The sequence below is a fragment of the Xenopus laevis genome, chromosome 8L (assembly GCF_017654675.1).
Source record: "Xenopus laevis strain J_2021 chromosome 8L, Xenopus_laevis_v10.1, whole genome shotgun sequence".
Classification (NCBI taxonomy): Eukaryota; Metazoa; Chordata; class Amphibia; order Anura; family Pipidae; genus Xenopus; species Xenopus laevis.
The window spans coordinates 22201711-22223796 of NC_054385.1; the positions used below are offsets into that span (position 1 = coordinate 22201711).

Genomic DNA, 22086 nt, shown 5'->3' on the forward strand with positions numbered 1-22086 from the left:
GATTACGCAAACAAATACTAACTAGACCTAGGCCTTCAACAAGAGACCTCAACCCACCTGCTCCATATCCCATGGATCAATAGGAATCACAGACGGCTCTTAACCAAAAAACATCCGCTGTTACATCACACGCTTGAAACATGGGATAGCATCCAACAAACATTGGACATAACGAAGGCTCCATCTCCCCTGATGCCTATTACCCAGACTTCCCGCCAGCATTAAACAGAGAAGAATATAAACAGTGGCTCATAGATGACCAATTACAAATAATTCACCTCATGGATAAAGGCACCATGGTCACCAGAGAGAAACTGGAACAACGACGCTCTTTTACCCCACATATGCATCTCCAATACAGTCAGCTTAAACATTTTTATTGTAAACTAGGAGGAGATCGGGCCTTTGGCCGAAGACTTACAAAATTTGAACAACTATGCAACTGCGCAACTCCACCGAGACATACCCTATCTGCAATTTATAAGGCTGTAACAGGCTCACATAACACAATAGAGCTACCGTTTATTAAAGCTTGGTCCCAAGACCTGAACATAAGTCTGACAGAGGAAGAAGCAACAGACATGATTCGTACCCTATCATACAGCTCCAGGTGCAGTAGGATTCAAGAGCTTAATTACAAAATCCTGACCAAATGGTATTATACGCCATAAACTCCATAAAATATACCCTAACACAACGAGCATTTGCTGGAGATACAAAAACGATGAAGGCTCTTTGCTTCACATTTTCTGGACATGCCCTTCGATCAAGCCTTACTGGGACTCGGTCCTCCAATTGTGCCAAAATATAGCTGGGGAGAGAAACCTAAACGACCCTGCACACACACCTTACTGTTTCACATGTCCGCGGAAGACAAGCTCCAATTTACTAACTCTGCCCGCCCACATCTGCTAAATGCCGCAAAACTACTGATTCCCAGTTATTGGAAAAAACAGCAGATACCAACACTCTGTGAGTGGCTACTAAAGACAGAAGAGATCCAGCAATTTGAAGAAAGATCAACACACACCGACAAACAGGTCAGAAACTACACCGCACAATGGTTCACCTGGGCCATATTCAAAGGTCAGGAATATAAACAGCTGATGGCATGACAAACCGAACCTACCAAAAGGAAGTCTCATGCAACAAACAAATGCACCCCCCCACCCTTTGCATAACCCCGCACACATCTACACACTCTGACACATAGTCCGTAGGGGACAAACAGCTACCGGGAAAAGCATACGAATGTATTGCATGATGTAGATGTTTTGTATTCTGTGAAATATGCTTTATATGATGATAATGCATGTTAGCAAACCCCTGTTCATAAATTAAATCTCAATAAAAGAAATTTGAAAGAAATGAAGGTACTGTGTGAAGGACTGCTCTATCATGGTGGAATGTGAGATCTGCATGAGCACAGAGTTCTGAAACCTGCTTTGTTAAAGTGAAGCCATCAGTTCGAATGAAGAATGTTGCAGTGCCCTTAAGACAAAGGCCAGGTCCCATGTGGCTACAGGAGTCCTGAATGGGGAAGCTATGGGAACCACCCCCTGTACTAATGTTTTGACATCCAGCACAAGTGCCAGTCTTTTCTGAAAAAGAACTGAGAGGGCTGAAATTTGCAATTTGATAGACCCATAGGAGAGGCCCGGTGAAAGACCTTCCTGGAGGAATGGCACGGAGAATGTCTTAAAATCAGTTTTGTGTCTTAGACACCACTGGTGGTATGTTGCCCAAACTCTGTAGTATGTCTTGGCTATTACTGTTTTTTGTGCTGTTTGCATGGTGTGCACCACTGCCTCCAAAAAACCCTTCCGCTTCAATATTCGGGTCTCAAGAGCCAGGCCGTCAAGCTGAAACTGACAAATTGGCCCTTGACGAAGAAGGTCTGGATGGGCGGGCAGGGGCCAGGGTTCTGCTATTGAGAGATTTAGAAAGTCTGAAATCCATGTTTGAATAAGAGTGGTTTGTTCCCTTTGTAACTTTTTTATCGTCCTGGGAAGTAATGGCAGTGGGGGAAATTCCAGGATGCTGTCAGAGTGTCTGCTGCTTCCGCCAGAGGGTCCCGGCAACACGCAAAGAACTTCGGCACCTTCCTGTTGTGTCGCGTTGCCATGAGGTCCACCTCTGGTACTCCCATCTTAATGTTATCTCTTGCTCTTTTAGTGACCACTCACCTGGATCCAGCTTTCAATTTTGGAGGCTTGGAAAGTGAGCGTGGTGAGCTTCCGACCCATTAAAATATGAGCTTTACCTAGTTCAGTGCTGCTCTGCTTCTTGGTGGTTTATGTATGCCACCGCTGTGCAATTGTCTGACTGGACTTGATTAGATACAGTGGTGTGAAAAACTATTTGCCCCCTTCCTGATTTCTTATTCTTTTGCATGTTTGTCACACAAAATGTTTCTGATCATCAAAGACATTTAACTATTAGTCAAAGATAACACAAGTAAACACAAAATGCAGTTTTTAAATGAGGGTTTTTATTATTTATGGAGAAAAGAAATCCAAACCTGTGTGAAAAAGTAATTGCCCCCTGAACCTAATAACTGGTTGGGCCACCCTTAGCAGCAATAACTGCAATCAAGCGTTTGCGATAACTTGCAACAAGTCTTTTACAGCGCTCTGGAGGAATTTTGGCCCACTCATCTTTGCAGAATTGTTGTAATTCAGCTTTATTTGAGGGTTTTCTAGCATGAACCGCCTTTTTAAGGTCATGCCACAACATCTCAATAGGATTCAGGTCAGGACTTTGACTAGGCCACTCCAAAGTCTTCATTTTGTTTTTCTTCAGCCATTCAGAGGTGGATTTGCTGGTGTGTTTTGGGTCATTGTCCTGCTGCAGCACCCAAGATCGCTTCAGCTTGAGTTGACGAACAGATGGCCGGACATTCTCCTTCAGGATTTTTTGGTAGACAGTAGAATTCATGGTTCCATCTATCACAGCAAGTCTTCCAGGTCCTGAAGCAGCAAAACAACCCCAGACCATCACACTACCACCACCATATTTTACTGTTGGTATGATGTTCTTTTTCTGAAATGCTGTGTTACTTTTACGCCAGATGTAACGGGACGCGCACCTTCCAAAAAGTTCAACTTTTGTCTCGTCGGTCTACAAGGTATTTTCCCAAAAGTCTTGGCAATCATTGAGATGTTTTTTAGCAAAATTGAGACGAGCCTTAATGTTCTTTTTGCTTAAAAGTGGTTTGCGCCTTGGAAATCTGCCATGCAGGCCGTTTTTGCCCAGTCTCTTTCTTATGGTGGAGTCGTGAACACTGACCTTAATTGAGGCAAGTGAGGCCTGCAGTTCTTTAGATGTTGTCCTGGGGTCTTTTGTGGCCTCTCGGATGAGTTGTCTCTGCGCTCTTGGGGTAATTTTGGTCGGCCGGCCACTCCTGGGAAGGTTCACCGCTGTTCCATGTTTTTGCCATTTGTGGATAATGGCTCTCACTGTGGTTCGCTGGAGTCCCAAAGCTTTAGAAATGGCTTTATAACCTTTGAAATTGAACTCAGGTGTGATAAACCGCAGTTAAGTTATTTTTTAACAAGGGGGGCAATCACTTTTTCACACAGGCCCATGTAGATTTGGAGTTTTTTTTCTCCCTTAATAACGTAAACCTTCATTTAAAAACTGCATTTTGTGTTCAATTATGTTATCTTTGACTAATAGTTAACGGTTTTTGATGAGCAGAAACATTTAAGTGTGACAAACATGCAAAAGAATAAGAAATCAGGAAGGGGGCAAATAGTTTTTCACACCACTGTAGGTCCTGCTGCCAATGGAGTAGCCCCAAGCAAGTTTATTGGCAAAAGTCTTTCTTCCTGAGACCACTGACCCTGTGCGACATTCCAGTACTTGCTCCCCAACCTAACAAACCCGGCCGGTGGAGAGATAAGATGTCTGTAGCCACCTGAGTAGGGATGATTGGGTCTTGCACGAAAATTGGATTCTCTGGAAAAATAAATCTCAGTTTCCAGGCTTCCAGTATGTTCCATTGAAGCTCCCTGAGGTGATCCTGAGCAAGGGGAACTGCTTCTAACGATGATACCATGACCCTTAGGACCCTCATATAGAACCCGATGGTGTGGGTCGACTCTGCTAGTATAGAGTTGACAAGTGATTGAAGGTGCAGAATCTTCTCCTGAAGCAGAGAAATCTTCTGTGTCAACATTTTGAACTGCAGCATGAGAAATCTTGGACTGACTGGGAGTTAGGGAAGACTTTTCCAAGTTCAGGAACCAAGTTCCTTCAGTTTGAACATAAAGACCTTTAGTGACTGATGTGCCTCCTGCAAGGAGGGTGCTTTGATCAGTCGGTCGTCCAGATATGGAGTGATGGACAATCCCGTGCTTCTGATTTCTGCTGTAACCACCATGATCTTTGTAAAGACCCTCTTGACCTGATGTTAGTCCAAAGGGTAGGGCTGTAAATCGTAAGAATCTCTGATGCCGAGGGAAAATTGGCACATGTAGGTAAGCATCTTTGATGTCGTGAGAGGCCAAGAAAAGGCCCGGAATCATTGCCACAATGATGGATCTGAGGGATTCCATCTTGAATTCTCATAGTTGAATGAACTTGTTGAGTTCCTTTAAATCCAGTACCGGACGAAACAATCCAACAAACAGGTTGGAATAATAGCCCTTGAATTTCTCCGCTGGAGGCACAGGGGCAATTACTTCCGCCTGAAGGAGGGATGTTATCCGCGGGTGCCTTGACATAAAAAACTTTGAGGTGGTAGAGATGTAAATTCTAGATGATAACCCCATGTGACAACCTTGTGAATCCAAGAGTCTTGCGTAATCACGAGCCAATTGTCCACAAAGTGGAGTAGCCTTCCCCCTATGACTGGCCTGCCGGACTGAGGGGGCAACCAGTCATGCCGGAATGGACTTATCTGCCTGGATGTTTTGCGACTCTGCCAGGAGGATTTTGGCTTACCTCGGAAACGTCCCCTTTCTGATTACGACGCGGTGGGGAAGGCCTGGAACCCTTGTTCTGTGAGGGATGACAAGACCTTCCCGTGCGAAAGGAAGATCTTGCCTTCAGCTGTGGCAATAGGGTGATCTTGCCCCCTGTGGCTTGGCTGATAATATTACCCAGGTCAGGGCCAAATAGTAGTTAGCCCTTAAATGGTAGAGAAGTTAGGGATATTTTAGACATGTCCGCTGGCCACAGTTTCATCCATAGAGACCTGCGAGCTGCTACTTAAAGTGCGGACGTTCTGCTGATCACTTGAGTTGTGTCAAGAGAGGCTTCACAAATGCAATCATTTGCTCATGACGTGGGGCTATCGAAAGAATCGCTTGTAGAAGTGAATCTGACCATGATTGGATAGCCCTGCTCACCCAGGCAATGACTAACACTGGATGCAGTGAGATACCCAAAGCTGAAAATAGAGAGCGAAGAAGTCCCTCCATCTTTTTATCCACGTGGTCTTTAAAGAATAAAGCATCTTGGACTGGAAACTGGTAAAGCCCATTTTTTAGTAAGGTCTGTAGAAAATGGGTACAGCTTAAAGGGGTTATTCAACTTTAAGGTAATTTTTAGTATGTTATAGAATGGCCAATTCAAAGAAACTTTTGAATTGGTTTCCATTATTTGTTTTTTTTTATAGTTTTTGAATTATTTGCCTTTTTCTTCTGACTCTTTACAGGTATGTATGTAAGGGCGTCACTGACCCCTTCTAAAAAGCAAATGCTCTGTAAGACTACAAATGTATTGTTAATTTTTATTACTCATCTTGCTATGTGGGCCACTCGTATTCCAGTCACTTATTCAAATCAATGCATGGTTGATAGGGTAATTAGGACCCTAGCTACCAGACTGCTTAAAATGCAAATTGAAGAGCTGCTGAATAAAAAGCTAAATAACTAAAATAAAAAATGTAAACCAATTGCAAATTGTCTCAGAATACCACTCTCTACATCATACTAAAAGTTATCTCAAAGGTGAACAACCCCTTTGAGAAATTTTCAGTTAGCCTGAAACAAACTACGTCCTTCAGGCTTGTCCCGTTCATGTTGAATTATCTGATCAAGCAGCGTGTGACTAGGAAAAACAGGAGAAGACCTGCTATTGTGCTTGAAAAGGGATTTGGAATTATCAGAACAGCTCCCAGGTTCCTCCAGATTGAGAGTGTCTAACATTGAAATAATCAGTGAGTTTACTGCCTCTGAGAGGAGAATTTTGGAGACTCCTCCTCTTGGCCATATGAACTATGAGATACTTCCCCTTCTGAGTGGCACTCCTCATCCACCCCATCTTGGGGGGGGTGGAGAATGGCTTCCGGAGTTGTCATCACTTTTATGCTCTGAGGGAGATGGTGCCCTGCGTTTGGATGTGCAGATACCTAGTGTTCTGTTTGCATTTTGAGCAAAGTGGGTCTTTGTGACTTGATGGTAGCCTTTTCCGGCTCTTGGCACACCCCAGGAACTTCACCAAGGAGGTCCAGCCCCCCTGGGAAATAGGGGGCTGGTTCCCAAAGACATGGTATGGGGATATAGTGTGCTCTCACTTTCCTATGTGGTAACCCGCTAGGAGGAGTGACTGTAAACTAATAGTTGTGCCTTACTACCAGCCTAGTGAGACACAAAGAAGCAGTAATTTCTCCAGTCTGCTCCCCTAACAGTAAAATGGCTTTGGGTGACACACTACCAGAAGTCGCGCAAGGCTTTGTGCTCTTCTAGAATGGTGCTGTGGTCTGGTGCAAAGGTTTTGGCACAAAAGTAACTGAACCGTAGACTCGAGAGGTGCTGTGCCGACTCACCAACTGTAACCGCTACCCTCCAGTGTTACTTGCGAGTGCACAGACGGTGGTTGCGGCTATCTTCCCTCTCTCTTCTTTGCAGAATGTGTCACCCCAGGCAACTGTAGCCTGTGGGCTGGCCTTACCGCATTTATGCCAGCTCGTAGATGAGAGAGAGGGAGAGAGGGGAAGCCTGCTGCAGACGTGCTGGTGAGATTGTGATATATACTCACCACCTCAGTGAGGGGGAGCAGTCTCCCTGTTGTCTCCTGGCCAGCAAACACTAGTCTCCTGCAGATGGTGAGAGAGTGACAGAAAGACAGGCTGGTTGGTCTGAGGAATAATGAACCCAGGGACAGTCCTGCAGTGGCAGAGGATCCAGCAAACAACCTACACAGTGTAGGTTTCCTGATCATCATCTTTACAGAGAAAAAATAAAAAGTCCTTACCTCCTGAGGACACAACTAAAACAGATTAGGGCTCCACCCCCTGGAGGGGTAGCGCCAGTTGAGGAGGAGCTACTTATTCTTTTGGTTGTGTCCTGCCTCTTAGTGATACTTGCTATACCCACTGTTTCCTGTGTCCCCCAGGCAGACAATGGAGAAATATATAGTTTTATGGATTTCTCACTTGTATAGATCAAAATCTACAAGCAGTTCACAACCAAATTTCCAAAGCACCACTCCACAAAACGGCATACTTCCCAATTTCAAGGCCAAACATTTCACAAACAGTAGGTTTACCCTAGAAAACTACCCATTATTAGAAAGAGCAGATTCTGGCAAATTAAAAATGGGAAAATGTTTCCATTTACTCCAAACAATTCTTTCCTAAAAGCTTCCAATCTACAGCATCATATCTCCCACACATCATTTGGTACCAATGTACCCTAAATATAATTGCCAGGTGTCCACTGAACAGTTTGATATGTACTGGTTTACCTAAGCATGTGGCATATAGGGGCACAGTTCTGTCATTTCAGGTACTGCAAAATCAACACATTTACATAGTTTGGGGGGGGGGGGCAAAGGTAAAAAAAAGTAAGTTCGCCCCAGAAAACCATATATTATCAGAAAGTACACATTCACCCAAATCCAAATTGGTTATGCAAGTCTTTCTACTCAAAAGCACCAAGCCGCACACCTTTCCTAAATTTCCTTATAATTTCCTAATATCCCTGCAGCATCCGATTTTCCACATACTACTTGGTATCAAGATAAATCACCCAAATATGGAAGCCTGGGGTCCGCTGAACAGTTTATTGTCCAATGTACATAGGTTTATCGAACTACATGGCATGTAAAGACCGCAGAATCTACCTTGTGCATACTTATTTGATGGCTCACATTTACACAAATTTAGAAACACTGTTTTATGTTGGATAAAAAGGTACAAAAAATTATGGTGACCCCTAAATACCATATATCTTTGAAAAGTACACTTTCTGATGAATCCAAAATGGTTAATTATGTCTTTGTACTCCCAAACTACCATACTGCAAAGTTATGCTAAAGGCAGTGGTTTTTATGAAATTTCTGAAAATCGATCCGCATCTCACCCAATTTTTTTTTAGATACAATTGCAAAACACCCTAAATATTGACGCCAAGGGTCTACTGAACAGTTTGATGCCCAATATGTTTAGATATAAAAAAGCAGCTGGAGTGTGTGGACCCCAGATAAAAATAATGCATATGAACTTTTCTCCACTGCTGATTCACCTTCTGTGAACAAAGTCCCCTGACTATTATGTGCCACAAGACCCTCCTAACAGCACAAATACCATATATTCTTGGAAAGTACACATTCTGAAGAATCCAACAAAGATAAAGACTTCTTTCTACACCAAACTGCAAAGGTTTGTACGACATTTCCGAAAATCGCCTAAAAATTTTGCAGTTTGCCACTTTTATCTCGCACAATGTGTTACATTCAAAGAAAAATCACCCTAAATATGGACGTCAGAGGTCTACTGAAATGATTGATGTCCAATATGCATAGATTTACCAAAGTATGTGTTATGTACAGATCCCAAATGAAAAACGTGCTTATAAATTTTCACGCTGGCCAACTGGCAAAACAAAACCACAAAATGGTAAAATGAAAAAAAATAAAAAACCCTTTGCAAGTTTTTTTGTGTATACATGTTTGTTGTGTGAGTGTGTATATAAGTGAGCAAAATTTAATGCTAAAAAAGTGAGTGTATAAATGTATTTAAGTGTGTAAATAAAGGACACTTACCGTTCCTAGAGCAGGAGGGCCGATCCCATTGCTGGAGGGTTGCTGGAGTCCATTGCTGCAGAATCCTGGTGCAGCAGGAAGTCAGATGGCCAGGCCAGAAGCACAAGGAAGACAGGCAGAGCAGCAGATGTGCAATCTGCCTCTGCTTCTTTTAGGTTGGCTCTGTGACAATCCTGTCGCAGGACAGACATGACAACCCCCCAGCCTCGTTGCACAGGAGGCTGTTAAATCTCTGCAGAGAAATTCAGAGCCACAGTGACCCCCCTCATCCCAAAGAAATTCAGAGGCACAATGACCCCTCTCAACTACACAGAAATTCAGAGGCACAGTGACCCCCCAGCTCCACATAGATTAAGAGGCACAGTGAACTCCCACCACAGAAAATCAGAGGCACAGTACCCCCCCCCAAATCCACAGAAATTCAGAGGCATAGTGACCCCCCCTCACCAGGGCTGATCCTATCAAATGTGGGGCCCAATTGGGACCTTGTTGGCGGGGCCCCTAGACAAAGTGTTGCTTGCTCCTGACACACCAAGTATTTAGGAAAATAAGGGCATACAGGCACAAAATAGAAAGGGGCAGACAAGGTAAGAGAGTGAGAGGGATGAAATAGGGGCACATAATAGGGCACACAGGGTAAGAGAGAGAGGGAGGAAATAGGAGAGTGGACTGGGCCAATTAGTTTGGGGCAGGCTGGGCCGATTCAGCTTGGGAGCAGGCTCGGTTGGATTGGGGGCAGGCAGGGCCTATCAAGGTTGGAGGAAAGCTGGGCCTGAGAGTTGGGGGCAGGCTAGACCTATGGAGTTGGGGGATAGGCTGGCTTATCAGAGTTGGGGGTGGGCTGGACCTATGCATTTGGGGATGGGCTGGACTCTCAAAGTTGGGGGCAGGCTAGGCAGCATCATGTGCTGTGGGAAATATTATCTGTGCTGCCCTGTGGTGCGGGGCCCAATTGGTCCAATAGGCCGGCCCTGCCCCTCACCCAGCAGAAATTCAGAGGCACAGAAATCCCCCCAGAAATTCAGAGGCACAGTAACCCCCCCAACTTCACAGAAATTCAGAGGCACAGAAATCCCCCCCCCAGAAATTCAGAGGCACAGTAACCCCCCAACTCCACAGAAATTCAGACGCACAGCGACTCCCCCCTCACCCCACAGAAATTCATAGGCACAGTGACCCCCCACAGAAATTCATAGGCACAGTGACCCCCCCATACCCCAGTGATCTCCCCATACCCCACAGAAATTCATAGGAACAGTGATTGCCCTCCCGTACCCCACATAAATTCAGAGGCAGAGTGATCCCCCTCACCCCACAGAAATTTATAGGTACATGGTAAAACACCCTAAATATTGACCCCAAGGGTCCATTACCCTACAGAAATTCATAGGCAGTGATCCCCCCCCAGGTCCGGACTAAGAACTAAAATAGGCCCTGGTATTTCAGATACACAGAGGCCCAATCAGCTCACACAGAGGTCCAAACAGCCCCCGCCAGCCCACTAAATGGTGACTTTCAATGGCACTTTAAAGGAGCCCCTCTGGCATTTGCCAAAACCCACAGATAGTCCGGGCCTGCCCCCCCCCCTCACAGAAATTCATAGGCACAGTGATCCCCTCCATAGCCCTCAGAAATTCAGAGGCACAGTGATTCCCTCCATACCCAACAGAAATTAAGGGGCACAGTGATTCCCCCACTTACCCAACAGAAATTCAGAGGCACAGTGATTCCCTCCCATACCCAACAGAAATTCAGAGGCACAGTGATCCCCCCCACCTCACAGAAATTCAGAGGTACAGTGATCCCCCCCCCCTTGCCCCACAGAAATTCAGAGGCACAGTAATCCCTTCACCCCCTACAAACATCCAGCGACACAAACTACCCCAAAACCTAAGGTAGAGGTTGAAACGTGTAGCAAACCTACAATACAAGTTGGCAGCCCCGGGGAATAAGTTGCAGGTCCTATCAAGAGTCCGCAGCCCGCCACTAGAACCCATTATCTCTTTCCTATGTTTGAATTTGCCGCTCACTGATAGGTAATCCGCAGTGAAGCGGTCACATGGTAGGATCACATGACCGTGACGTCAGGTCCTTTCCGCGGATAGGAACTAGCCGCTACCGATGGCCTATATGGGTGCCGAGTGCGAGCAGGATAAAAAGTTTAGGGTTCATCGCGATAGGTGAGATCCTATAGCAATTCCGAATTATTTTCTACTACTTTGTGCCTATTCTCCTTTGCGTTACGTGCAGGGCTGTTTCTTAATATACAGTATAAACTCTCCAGGGGCGAACTTTGTTTGTGTAATAAGAGTGTACCCACATGAATTTTGAAGTAAAGACAATAATAGGAATTCGTATCAGAAGACCTGTGTGACCGTGTCATATATGTATATGTAAAATTAGTTTCAAACGGCCTTTAATTTACATATTTGGTATAGTAAATAGGTCACTTATTTTCTACCTGCAATTTAGATGAATTTTGCAATTTGAAATGCAGTGTTAAAAAGTTATGGTGAAGTGTTTTGCTGTAATGATCTGCTTGAGGTCACATTTTCTATTCTAGGCTTATTACAAGCATTGATGAACCCTTTCCCTGCTGCAGCATTTTGATCTTGATGCATTATGGGGTATAAATCAAAAAGTGGTGGTGGGTGAAAATTCATTCTTTGATAAATCCACCTTTCAAAATCCCATATAAATTAATGGAGAGAGGCAGACTCTAGAGGACTGTGACGATCTCTAACTTCACTTTTTGATAAATATACCCCTTTGTGTTTCCAGTAAACAAATCAAAAAGAAAGCAGAAATTGTAAACTCTATGAAGCTGGCAGATCCTTGTGATATCCTTCACAGGCTGTGCCATAGTTATTTCGATTTGAAGCAGGAAGTAGTTAAAGTGGTGGTTCAGTAAATCATAAACTGTAGGAGACCGCTCCAACTCCTCACATTGCCTTTAGCCAGGTGCACAATCCTCAGTGTCTCCGCTATATCGTCATAGCTAACTCAGTATATTGGACTTCACTTCTGGATAAAAGGCTTTATTGTAACAGTGCTGAAAACATCTAACGCATTTCAGGATTATCTCCCTTAATCACAGTCTTAACTTTTTTATTAGTATGTTATAGAATGCCTATTTTTAAGAAACTTATCAGTTGGCCTTAATTTTCCTTTTTTTTTTTTTTTATAATTTTTTAAATATTTGTCTTTTAATTCTGACTCATTCTAGCTTTCAAATGGGGGTCAGCTAAAAACAAATGGTCTTTAAGGCTACAAATGTATTGCTATTGCTACTTTTTACAGTATTACTCATCTTTCCATTCAAGCCCTCTCCTGTTCATATTCCAGTCTCTGTATGGTTGCTTGGGTAATTTGCACCCTAACAACCAACTTGCTGAATTTTCAACCAGAGAGCTGTTGAATAAAACGCCAAAATTACTTGAAAACCACAAATTATAATATGCCAATATATGTCTCTCATTTCAGGAGATAAAGCCATTATGTGCAAATTAGTATTAGGTTTGGTACACTTTTTATGTTTTCTTTTAATGCAGGAAGGATTGGGTAAAAAATCCAAGATCTTTAAATCCTTAAAGGAGAAGGAAACCCCCTGGGCGCAAAAACCCTCCCCCCTCCCCTGTGTTGCCCCCCCTCCCTCCTCCCCCCTGGCCTACCTGTCCTGCCGGGCAAATGCCCCTAACTTGTTACTCACCCCTCTGCGCATGTCCAGTCCACGGAGTTCACAGGCACCATCTTCTGCCAAGCGGTCTTCTTCCTGCTTTGACCGGCGTTTTTGGCGCATGTGCAGTAGGAGCTTTTTACTGGTACGGATCTACTGCGCATGTGCCAAAAGTCACGAAAACTTTGTGACTTTTGGCGCATGCGCAGTAGATCCGTACCGGTAAAATGCTCCTACTGCGCATGCGACAAAAACGCCGGTCAAAGCAGGAAGAAGACTGCTTGGGAGAAGATGGCGCCTGTGAACTCCGTGGACTGGACCTGCGCAGAGGGGTGAGTAACAAGTTAGGGGCATTTGCCTGGCTGGACAGGTAGGCCAGGGGGGAGGAGGGATTTTGCGCCCAGGGAATTTCCTTCTCCATTAAATCCTTTTATTAACAATAATGTGTGTAAATTAAAGCTTACGCCAGGAAGTCCCTTGCCTGCAGGGGGGCTTTTTCAGAGCTTCATGTGCATTTCTGGGCTTTTTGGCTAAGATCAAATGTAGTATTTGTACTAATCAGTGGACATCGTAGCTAAGGGATGGACACCAGAAACCCATTCGCTGGTGAGGCAGAGAGGCACCTGGTCCTCTAGACAAAGGCTTATCATTTTGATCCCAAGAAAGCCCCCCCACAGGCCTTGCAAACCTGGGGTGCCAAAAGGTCCCTGGGGAAGATAACACCATGTGCACTGTCACTTTCGTTTTGCACTTTATTGCTCTTATGCCCCAGCCATCTGTGCATTGGCAGTTAATTTTTTTAAAATCCAGTTAATAGGCTGGGGCTGCACACACCCACACATTTTTATGTTTTTATTTTAATTATTTTATACCCCTGGCTGGCACTTGCACTTTTTGGGTTGCATTGCAGCAGACCTCCAGGTCGAACGGTGTATCTAGGGTGGGGATGTGTGGCCATAAGGCTCCTTCTTTCCCTGAACCTTGGCCCCGTTCTGGGTAAAAAGGTTCTAGGTCATCTTTGCAGGACCACTGGTTTATTCTGACCCCTTGTATGCCTTTGGTCTGGGGGGTGGGGAGTTGGGTGCAGTGTTTGCTGCCTACAGGTAGAGATGCGTGTTGATGTTGCCTTTAGGAGTGAGGGAAAAGGACTTTATAGTGAGTGAGTAAAATGAGTTTGACCTAATAAAATTTAAGTTATTTTATAAATTTATTTTGTCAACAATTTTGTCTTTTCAGTTTTACCAGTAATTTGCTACATGAAGGCACACAGGATGATTGTATTGGTAGCAATAGTATGTATTTGTTTTTCTTTTAATTCAGAAATGTATGCTTTGATCTCAGAAGAGTTTAAAATCTCATACTTCTTGTATCTTAACCATATCTTGTTCCTTTATTTTACAAGAATTTTCTGCAAATGAACGAGCAGCAGTAAATAGGGCATGTACGATGAAGGATTTTGAAAAGGTGAGTTAATTTTATAGTTATTTTATTAAGCCTCAGCCGTTGAAAATTAATATTTTATGTATCCATTTTCTTATCCAGTTCTTCTATATATACTTCTATATAAATCTATAATGCTGGGAGTCATTTGGAAGTTTTGAACTTAAATTGACAATTGTTTCTTTTAAGCCCAAATAAACTATAGGTAATGCATGACCTCACTACTAGATTTATTTAGCTCTATATACACAGAGTATCAGGATTATGCATACATCTAAAACATTAAACATGAACGTTGTGAGCCAACGGGATAAGCACCTTTGTATTCCTGTCAGGTCTCGACTTCTGTACCATGGACTCCCAGGTACCTTACTGCAGCCCAGAGCATATGCTGGGAATAAACAGAAAATATGCGTTGCTTCTGATTGACTCCTCTTTCTGCCAACAACTTACAAGTCTTAGATTCTTCTACTCACAATTTTATTTTTTTCTCAAATCCTTCATACAACTGCTGTGCTATTTCAACCACATTGTCAAGAGTTTTACACTTCATAGCATTATCTAGCAGACTATTGAGTGATCCTTAATTACTCTGCTGAAAATCTACAAAGTGTTTGGGTAATGGCAAATAAGGAAAATCAGCGTTACTTGCAGGCAACATCTGAAACCTCCTTTTCCTTTAAAGGGGTTGTTCCTTTAACCAACTTATTGTTTGGTGCATGGGAAAACATGCAAACATGCATGATCCAGTGTAATGGAAAAAATGCATTACATTGCATTCAGCCAGTGGCTTATAAATTATTCATTTGACCCAGGGCTGTACTCTTGCTTTGTCCAGCCCATACTATATATATATAGAGAATCCTCGTGGTTACCAACAAAGAAATCAGGATGTTTTTTATGCCCCAGATGCACATTGTGTCGTTATATAACACCTGGCACAAGTTTTGCACATCTTCAGACAGGGCAGCACCTACAAATACGACATTATATCACTTGCACTTGAACATTTGTGGTGTACCTCATTACGTGTCCATGTGGGCTTTCATACGTTGGCAAGATGGATCTTACGCTACACCAGCATATGGATGCCCACAGATCGGCTATTAATGTAGCATACTGTGATCAAAAAAGCACAAAACCTGTCGTCAAGCATTTTTTGGAAATGGAACATAGATTATCTCTGTTTAAATACATAGCAATAGATCATGATCCAATGCCTAGGTGGGGAGGTTATAGATCTAGTTACATTGTGGCTGTTACCTTCCCCGAAAGTGAAACGTTAATGGATTTGTTAATACTGAAATGAAAATTTAAATTGGAAAGTGTGCGCACAGCCTCTGTTCCTAGTTTGTTTGTTTTGCAGTGTTCTTGGTATGTAAAACAATTATGAATATAATCTTTAATATCTAATTTTCTTTTTTAGCAAATAGCTGAACTGAAAAAAGAGAACTTCAACTTAAAACTACGAATATATTTCCTGGAAGAACAAGTGCAACAGAAGTGTGACAACAGCAGTGAAGACTTGTATAGAATGGTAAAAAAACTTTCTGTGCTACTCTATATTGATTGACCACCTGGTGTCTTTGAACTAGATGTGTTTTCTGTAAGCCAAAGTAGTACTTCCTCAAGATCTTTTTTGCAGTTTAAAGGACCAGTAACATCAAAAAATTTTTTAAAAAAAATTGTTAATATAGAACAAAATAAAAATACCAAGACAAATTAAAATTTAAAATAGCAAAGCATTTATTAGAGGGATACTGTCATGGGAAAACATGTTTTTTTTCAAAATGCATTAGTTAATAGTGCTGCTCCAGCAGAATTCTGCACTGAAATCCATTTCTCAAAAGAGCAAACAGATTTTGTTATATTCAGTTTCGAAATCTGACATGGGGCTAGACATATTGTATATCACCCCGCCCCCCCCCGCCAGCAGCCTAACAACAGAACAATGGGAAGGTAAAGAGAAAGCAGCTCCCTAACACAATATAACAGCTCCCTGGTAGATCTAAGAACATCACTCAATAGTAAAACCCAAATCCCACTGAGACTGATTCAGTTACATTAAGTAGGAGAAATAACAGCCTGCCAGAAAGTAATTCCATCCTAAAGTGCAGGCACAAGTCACGTGATTGTGGAAGCTGGGAAACTGACAAAATGTCTAGCCCCATGTCAGATTTCAAAATTGAATATAAAAAAATCTGTTTGCTCTTTTGAGAAATGGATTTCAGTGCAGAATTCTGCTGGAGCAGCACTATTAACTGATGCGTTTAGAAAAAAAAACATGTTTTCCCGTGACAGTATCCCTTTAAGAAATAACTTACAGAAACTCGGCATCCTGTCCTCTACAGAAAAGGCGAAAGGGCGACGACGATCCATTGTGCGGCGCTCTATTTCTTCTCCCATATTCTACTGACAGCGTGAGTGTTCATGGAAGGCGATGTCAGTGGGCTCCTTAATATCTTCCAGGAGTCCAACAGCGGCAGCGCTGGAGGAAGTAGTGCACCGGTTCCGCCTCAGGTCCCCAGCGCAGCGTGGAACTGTATCAGTGTTGCTCTCTCTCTTCTTGCTGTCACAGCAAAGCAGCACACTGGGATCGGTCCTTGAGCCGGTAGAGTAGATCTGTTACTGCTGCCCCTGTGCACTGGCACCTCCTGGCCCAGTCTCCCCTCTTGCTGGCTGCCCTGGGAACTGCTGCTGTCTGATGCCGAGCTCAGTCTGGGTCCCCGGCTGCCCTCTGCGCTGCTACCACAGCTGCCCCCTAAACACCAGTCTCTCCACTGCGTGCAGATTGGCTTCCATCTGCCGCCGCAGGTAGTCGGGTCCCCGGATGAGCAGTCTGAGAGGCACGGCGGGGACGGGGTGCTGCAGCTTGGTTATGGGGGCCTCAGTGGAGAAGAAGCGCCCACAGCCCGGTACTGTGCACACAGTCCTTCTCTTTCCCCTGTCACGGGAGGGGGAGGGCCGGAGCGGTTTGGAGTGGAGAGACTGGTGGCCGATAAGGCCAAGTATGTGAAGACCACCCAGGGTCGGCAGCGGCGGTAGCAGTGCAGGGGGCAGCCGGGGACCCAGAGGGAGCACGGCATCAGCCAGCAGCAGTTCCCGGGCAGCCAGCAAGAGGGGAGACTGGGCCAGGAGGTGCCGGTACACAGGGGCAGCAGTAAAAGATCTACTGTACAGGCTCAAGGACCGATCCCAGTGTGCTGCCCGTGTGCTGCTTTACTGCGACAGCAAGAAGAGAGTGCAATACTTATACAGTTCCACACTGCGCTGGGGACCTGAGGCCGAACCAGTGCCATACTTCCTCCTGCGCTGCCACTGTTGGACACCTGGAAGATAATAAGGAGCCCGCTGACATCGCCTTCCATAAACACTCACGCTGTCAGTAGAATATGGGAGAAAAAAATCGAGCGCTGCACAATGGATCGTCGTTGCCCTTTCGCCTTTTCTGTAGAGGACAGGAAGCAGAGTTTCTGTAAGTTATTTCTTAATAAATGCTTTGCTATTTTAAAGTTTCATTTGTCTTGGTGTTTTTATTTCGTTCTATACTAACAAACTTTAAAAAAAAATGTTTTGATGTTACTGTCCTTTAACACTGATTATTCAGTAGAGAGAGCTTTTATTAGTGACTACATCCATTACAGCCATGGAACCAATCTAATCCTTAGGGTTTAGATTTGGGTACATGACCCAACTGTGCTATTTTACTTGGGGCAGGGTTTGGTTGTGTGCTGTAAAATGACTATATGGCACCAAATGAATTTAGGTGGATTATGTAACACCGTGGTTTGGCAAAGGTTTTTACTATGCTTACTATACATTCGACTTTCATGGCTGCTGATTTGGGGTGTGCTCGAATGCAACACATCTGGAATAAAAAGTAGCAATAACAAAATAAATTTGTGGCATATGTTTTTAGATGGTTCAGTGACCCCTCACTTAACTAACAAGTAAACTTTCAGTTTGTTAGAAATGCCAATTCTAAGCAACTTTTCAATTTATCTTCATTATTTATTTTTTTATAGTTTTTTTAATTATTTGCCTTCTATTTCTGCCTTCTTTCAGCAATTGGATTGCTAAAATTGCAAACTGCAGAGCTGCTGAATAAAAAATCTAAATAACTGATCACATGATCAGTCATGCTGGTTCTTGGTGATGTCTCTCAGATTCTACCCAGGGTAACCATGGCAGTTTATTGTCAAATCTCTTGCCCTGTAGGTGTGCCCTTATACAGTTAGGCCCATAAATCCTTGGACAGAGATAACTTTTTTTTTAATTTTGGTTTTGTACATTACCACAATGAATTTTAAATAAAACAACTCAGATGCAGTTGAACTGCAGACTTGCAGCTTTAATTCAGTGGGATAAACAAAAAGAGTGCATAAAAATGTGAGGAACTAAAGTCTTTTTTTAACACAACACTTCTTTACAAGGGCTCAAAAGCAATTGGACTAATTTAAAAAACTGAAAATAAAATGTTCATTTCTAAGACTTGGTTGAAAACCCTTTGCTGGCAATCACAGCCTGAAGTCTTGAACTCATTGTCATCAACAGATTCTGGGTTTCCTCCTTTTTAATGCTCTGTCAGGCCTTTACTGCAGCTGCTTTCAGTTGCTGTTTGTTTGTGGGCCTTTTTGTCCGAATTTTAGTCTTCAACAAGTGAAATGCATGCTGAATTGGGTTCAGATCAGATGACTGACTTGGCCATTCAAAAATATTCCACTTCTTTACTTTAATAAACTCCTGGGTTGCTTTGGCTGTATGTTTTGGGTCATTGTCCATCTGTATTATGAAACATCTCCCAATCAATTTGACTGCATTTCGCTGGATTTGAGCAGACAGTATCTCTCTGAACACCTCAGAATTCATTCGACTGCTTCTGTCCTGTGTCACATCGATAAATACTAGTGTCCCAGTGCCACTGGCAGCCATGCACGCCCAAGCCATCACATTGAATTTACAGATGATGTGGTATACTTTGGATCATGAGCGGTTCAATGCCTTCTCCATACTTTTTTCATGCCATCATTCTGGTAGAGGTTGATCTTGGTTTCATCTGTCCAAAGAATGTTTTTCCAGAACTGCGCTGACTTTTTTTAGATTTTTTTTTTTTAGCAAAGTCCAATCTAGTCTTTCTATTCTTGATGCTTATGAGTGGCTTGCACCTTGCAATGCACCCTCTGTATTTACTTTCATGCAGTCTTCTCTTTATGGTAGACTTGGATATCAGTACGCCTACCTTCTGGAGAGTGTTGTTCACTTGTTTGGCTGTTGTGAAGGGGTTTATCTTCACAATTAAAATAATTCTGCGATCATCCACCACTGCTGTCTTCCGTGGACATCCAGGTTTTTTTGTGTTGCTGAGTTCACCAGTGCTTTCTCAGGCTCCTAATATTGTAGCAATTTTTTTCTGTTTTTGCAGCTTAAGGATGGCTTGTTTCACCTGAATGGAGAGCTCCTTTGACCGCATGTGGTCTGTTCACAGCATAATCTTCCACATACAAGCGCCCCCCTCCTCCCCCAAATCAACTCCAGGGCTTTTATCTGCTTCATTGATAGTGACATACCAAAGGAATTACCCTCACCTGCCCATGAAATAGCCTTTGAGTCAATTGTCCAATTGCTTTTGAACCCCTGAAATGAAGTGATTGTGTTAAAAAAAAAGGCTTTAGTTCCTCACATTTTTATGCACTCTTTTTGTTCAACTCACTGAATTAAAGCTGAAAGTCTGCAGTCCAACTGCATCTGAGTTGTTTCATTTAAAATTTATTGTGGTAATGTACAGAACTTTTTTGAAAAAAGTTGTCTCTGTCCAAAGATTTATGGACCTAACTGTAGGTTCCATGGATCTTATTAATGAAAACTGTGCAATGTATTTTGATTTACAGAATATAGAATTGAAAGTTGAATTAGAAACTTCAAAACACGATCTACAAGAGAAACAACATCTGCTGATCAAAGCCTCGTAAGTATATTTTTCTAGATATTGAATACTGTATGCATATGCTTTCTGTGAGCTGCAAGGCAAAGCCTTTGTTTTGTGTTAACTGACATTCTTTTGCCTTTAAGACTGTATGCATTGGAACAGACACCAATGCTGTATGCAAAACCAAATTGTTCTTGGTTTTATTTTTTTCTGTATTCATCATTAGTACCCACTGGGGCATATTGAAATCAATGCACATATGCATTGTAGTGGAACACACAAAGCTGTACTGCATAGCAAGTACATGTTTAAACACTCTTGGGTACTTTCTCTTTTATGTTAATTTATGCCTCTTACCTTTAGGGCAGTAGCACACACTTTTATCTAATTCTTTTCTGCCGTGGGTTTTTAGTAGCCTATAGGCCCTTTTTGCATTTTAAAATTTAACATCCTTTCTTCTTTGCTAAAATGATCTTCCACACATGGAGATTGTATTGTATGCCCACCTTATTATACATTGTAAATAGTATACACCTCATAAATTATTCGTTTTTTAAAAAAGAAAGTTTTCCCAGTATCCCTTTAATCTGACCATTTTGAAACTGCACACCAGTCCTTATATTTTAAAATGTTGTCTTTTCCATCAGGAAATCGGGGTTCTCATTGCAACCCAATAATGGTTTATGAACATAATGTATGCTCTATAGTTTTTGTGTTAGATCCCACAGGACTAAGGCATGTTTTATATGGGATTCAAATCAGAAGTTCTAAGACCATTAGAGATATTAGAAATAGCACACAATTTCAGGCCATCCCCTTTCTGCAGAACCTACTGAGGGGGGAAAGGGTTGCCATGCCATTAAGACATTTGACATATAATTATAAACCCCTGGTTAAAATTCTTAAAAAAGAATGAAACCCCCCACAAACATGGGCCCCATACACTACCCTCCTTCACATTCCCTCCCTGCTCTGCTCCATCATTGCAGAGTCTATACCAAGTGTAAAGTGTCCCTGTTTGTAAAGTTGACCTATAGATTAATGGTAGCTCATACAGACATTTCCAAACAGGAATAGCTAAATGCTCAGGCAGCACTTCAACTAACACAAACAAAACTTGTAAATAGGCAATTATTATACCAGAAAGCAAATATATTTGCCCATGGTGATAAAAATGGCAAGCTACTTGCACTACTGTCTAGAGATCTCTGCCATCACGGTTATCCGTGATGGCAGGGACAATCCGGTTTCAAATCCCTCAGACATTATTGATGTTTTTGCTAAGTACTATACTGAACTATACAAGACATCAATTACTTGTTCACCGGAACAGATACATGAATATGTAGATGAAGCCCAGAGACTTAACTTGCATATTCACACTCTCATATCCCCTGATCCAACTGGATTTATTCTGGGCCGTTCCTCAGACATTAACCTAAGAAGGCCTTTCACTAATATTTCAATAATTCATGAGAATTTAGGAATGTGATTACCCTGGATAATTAAAATACCTTTGATTCTGTGGAATGGAACTTTCTGAGAGTAGAAATAGATGTAATGGGTCAAGGGGAAAATTTTAAGAAATGGGTTAATGCATTATATGATCAACCCAGGGCCAGAGTTAGAACTAATCACAACACCTCCAAAGCCTTTGAACTCTCTTGTGGAACTCGACAGGGTTGCCCCCTTTCGCCATTGTTGTTTGCTTTTGCCATGGAGCCCTTGGAAATGCTAATTAAGGATAACCCTGAGGTCGCTGGCTTATGGCTAAATGGAACCACAGAAAAAGTTGCATGTATGCGGATGATACACTATTGGTCTTAGAAAATTCATATGGGACTGCCCTTGAACTAATCCACAATCATACTCTTTATTCAGGGCTGAGAATAAACTGAAGCAAGTCAGCAATGTTTCTTATAGATGACTGTAGAGTAGATCCACAGAAACTTCCATTCCCAATACAACATGTAACCTCGTTCAGATATTTGGGTGTACTGGTACACAAAGATTTAGGAAAATTCCAAGAACTCAATCTAAATCCCTTATA

General features: G+C 42.7%; 1 protein-coding gene and 1 long non-coding RNA gene across 7 annotated transcripts in view; one reads left to right on the forward strand and one right to left on the reverse strand.

Annotated features, from left to right (window-relative positions):
• Positions 1-11041, reverse strand: part of LOC108698306 — a 46612-nt gene extending 35571 nt beyond the window's left edge. The window contains exon 1 of the long non-coding RNA XR_005963255.1: positions 10919-11041. This is a non-coding gene — a long non-coding RNA (uncharacterized LOC108698306). The remainder of the gene's footprint in view (positions 1-10918) is intronic.
• Positions 11017-22086, forward strand: part of cdk5rap2.L (CDK5 regulatory subunit associated protein 2 L homeolog) — a 192688-nt gene continuing 181618 nt past the window's right edge. For 5 of the 6 annotated variants that reach the window (XR_005963252.1, XR_005963253.1, XM_018229695.2 and 2 more), the window contains exons 1-4: positions 11017-11174; positions 14073-14134; positions 15537-15647; positions 19999-20075. Coding sequence is in view for 3 of the 6 variants with exons in the window: in XM_018229695.2 (XP_018085184.1) it covers positions 11054-11174; positions 14073-14134; positions 15537-15647; positions 19999-20075 (371 nt within the window). In the remaining 3 variants the exon portion in view is untranslated. Of the gene's footprint in view, positions 11175-13906; positions 13963-14072; positions 14135-15536; positions 15648-19998; positions 20076-22086 lie in introns of all 6 variants that reach the window. The other variant, XR_005963254.1, reaches the window with a different exon arrangement.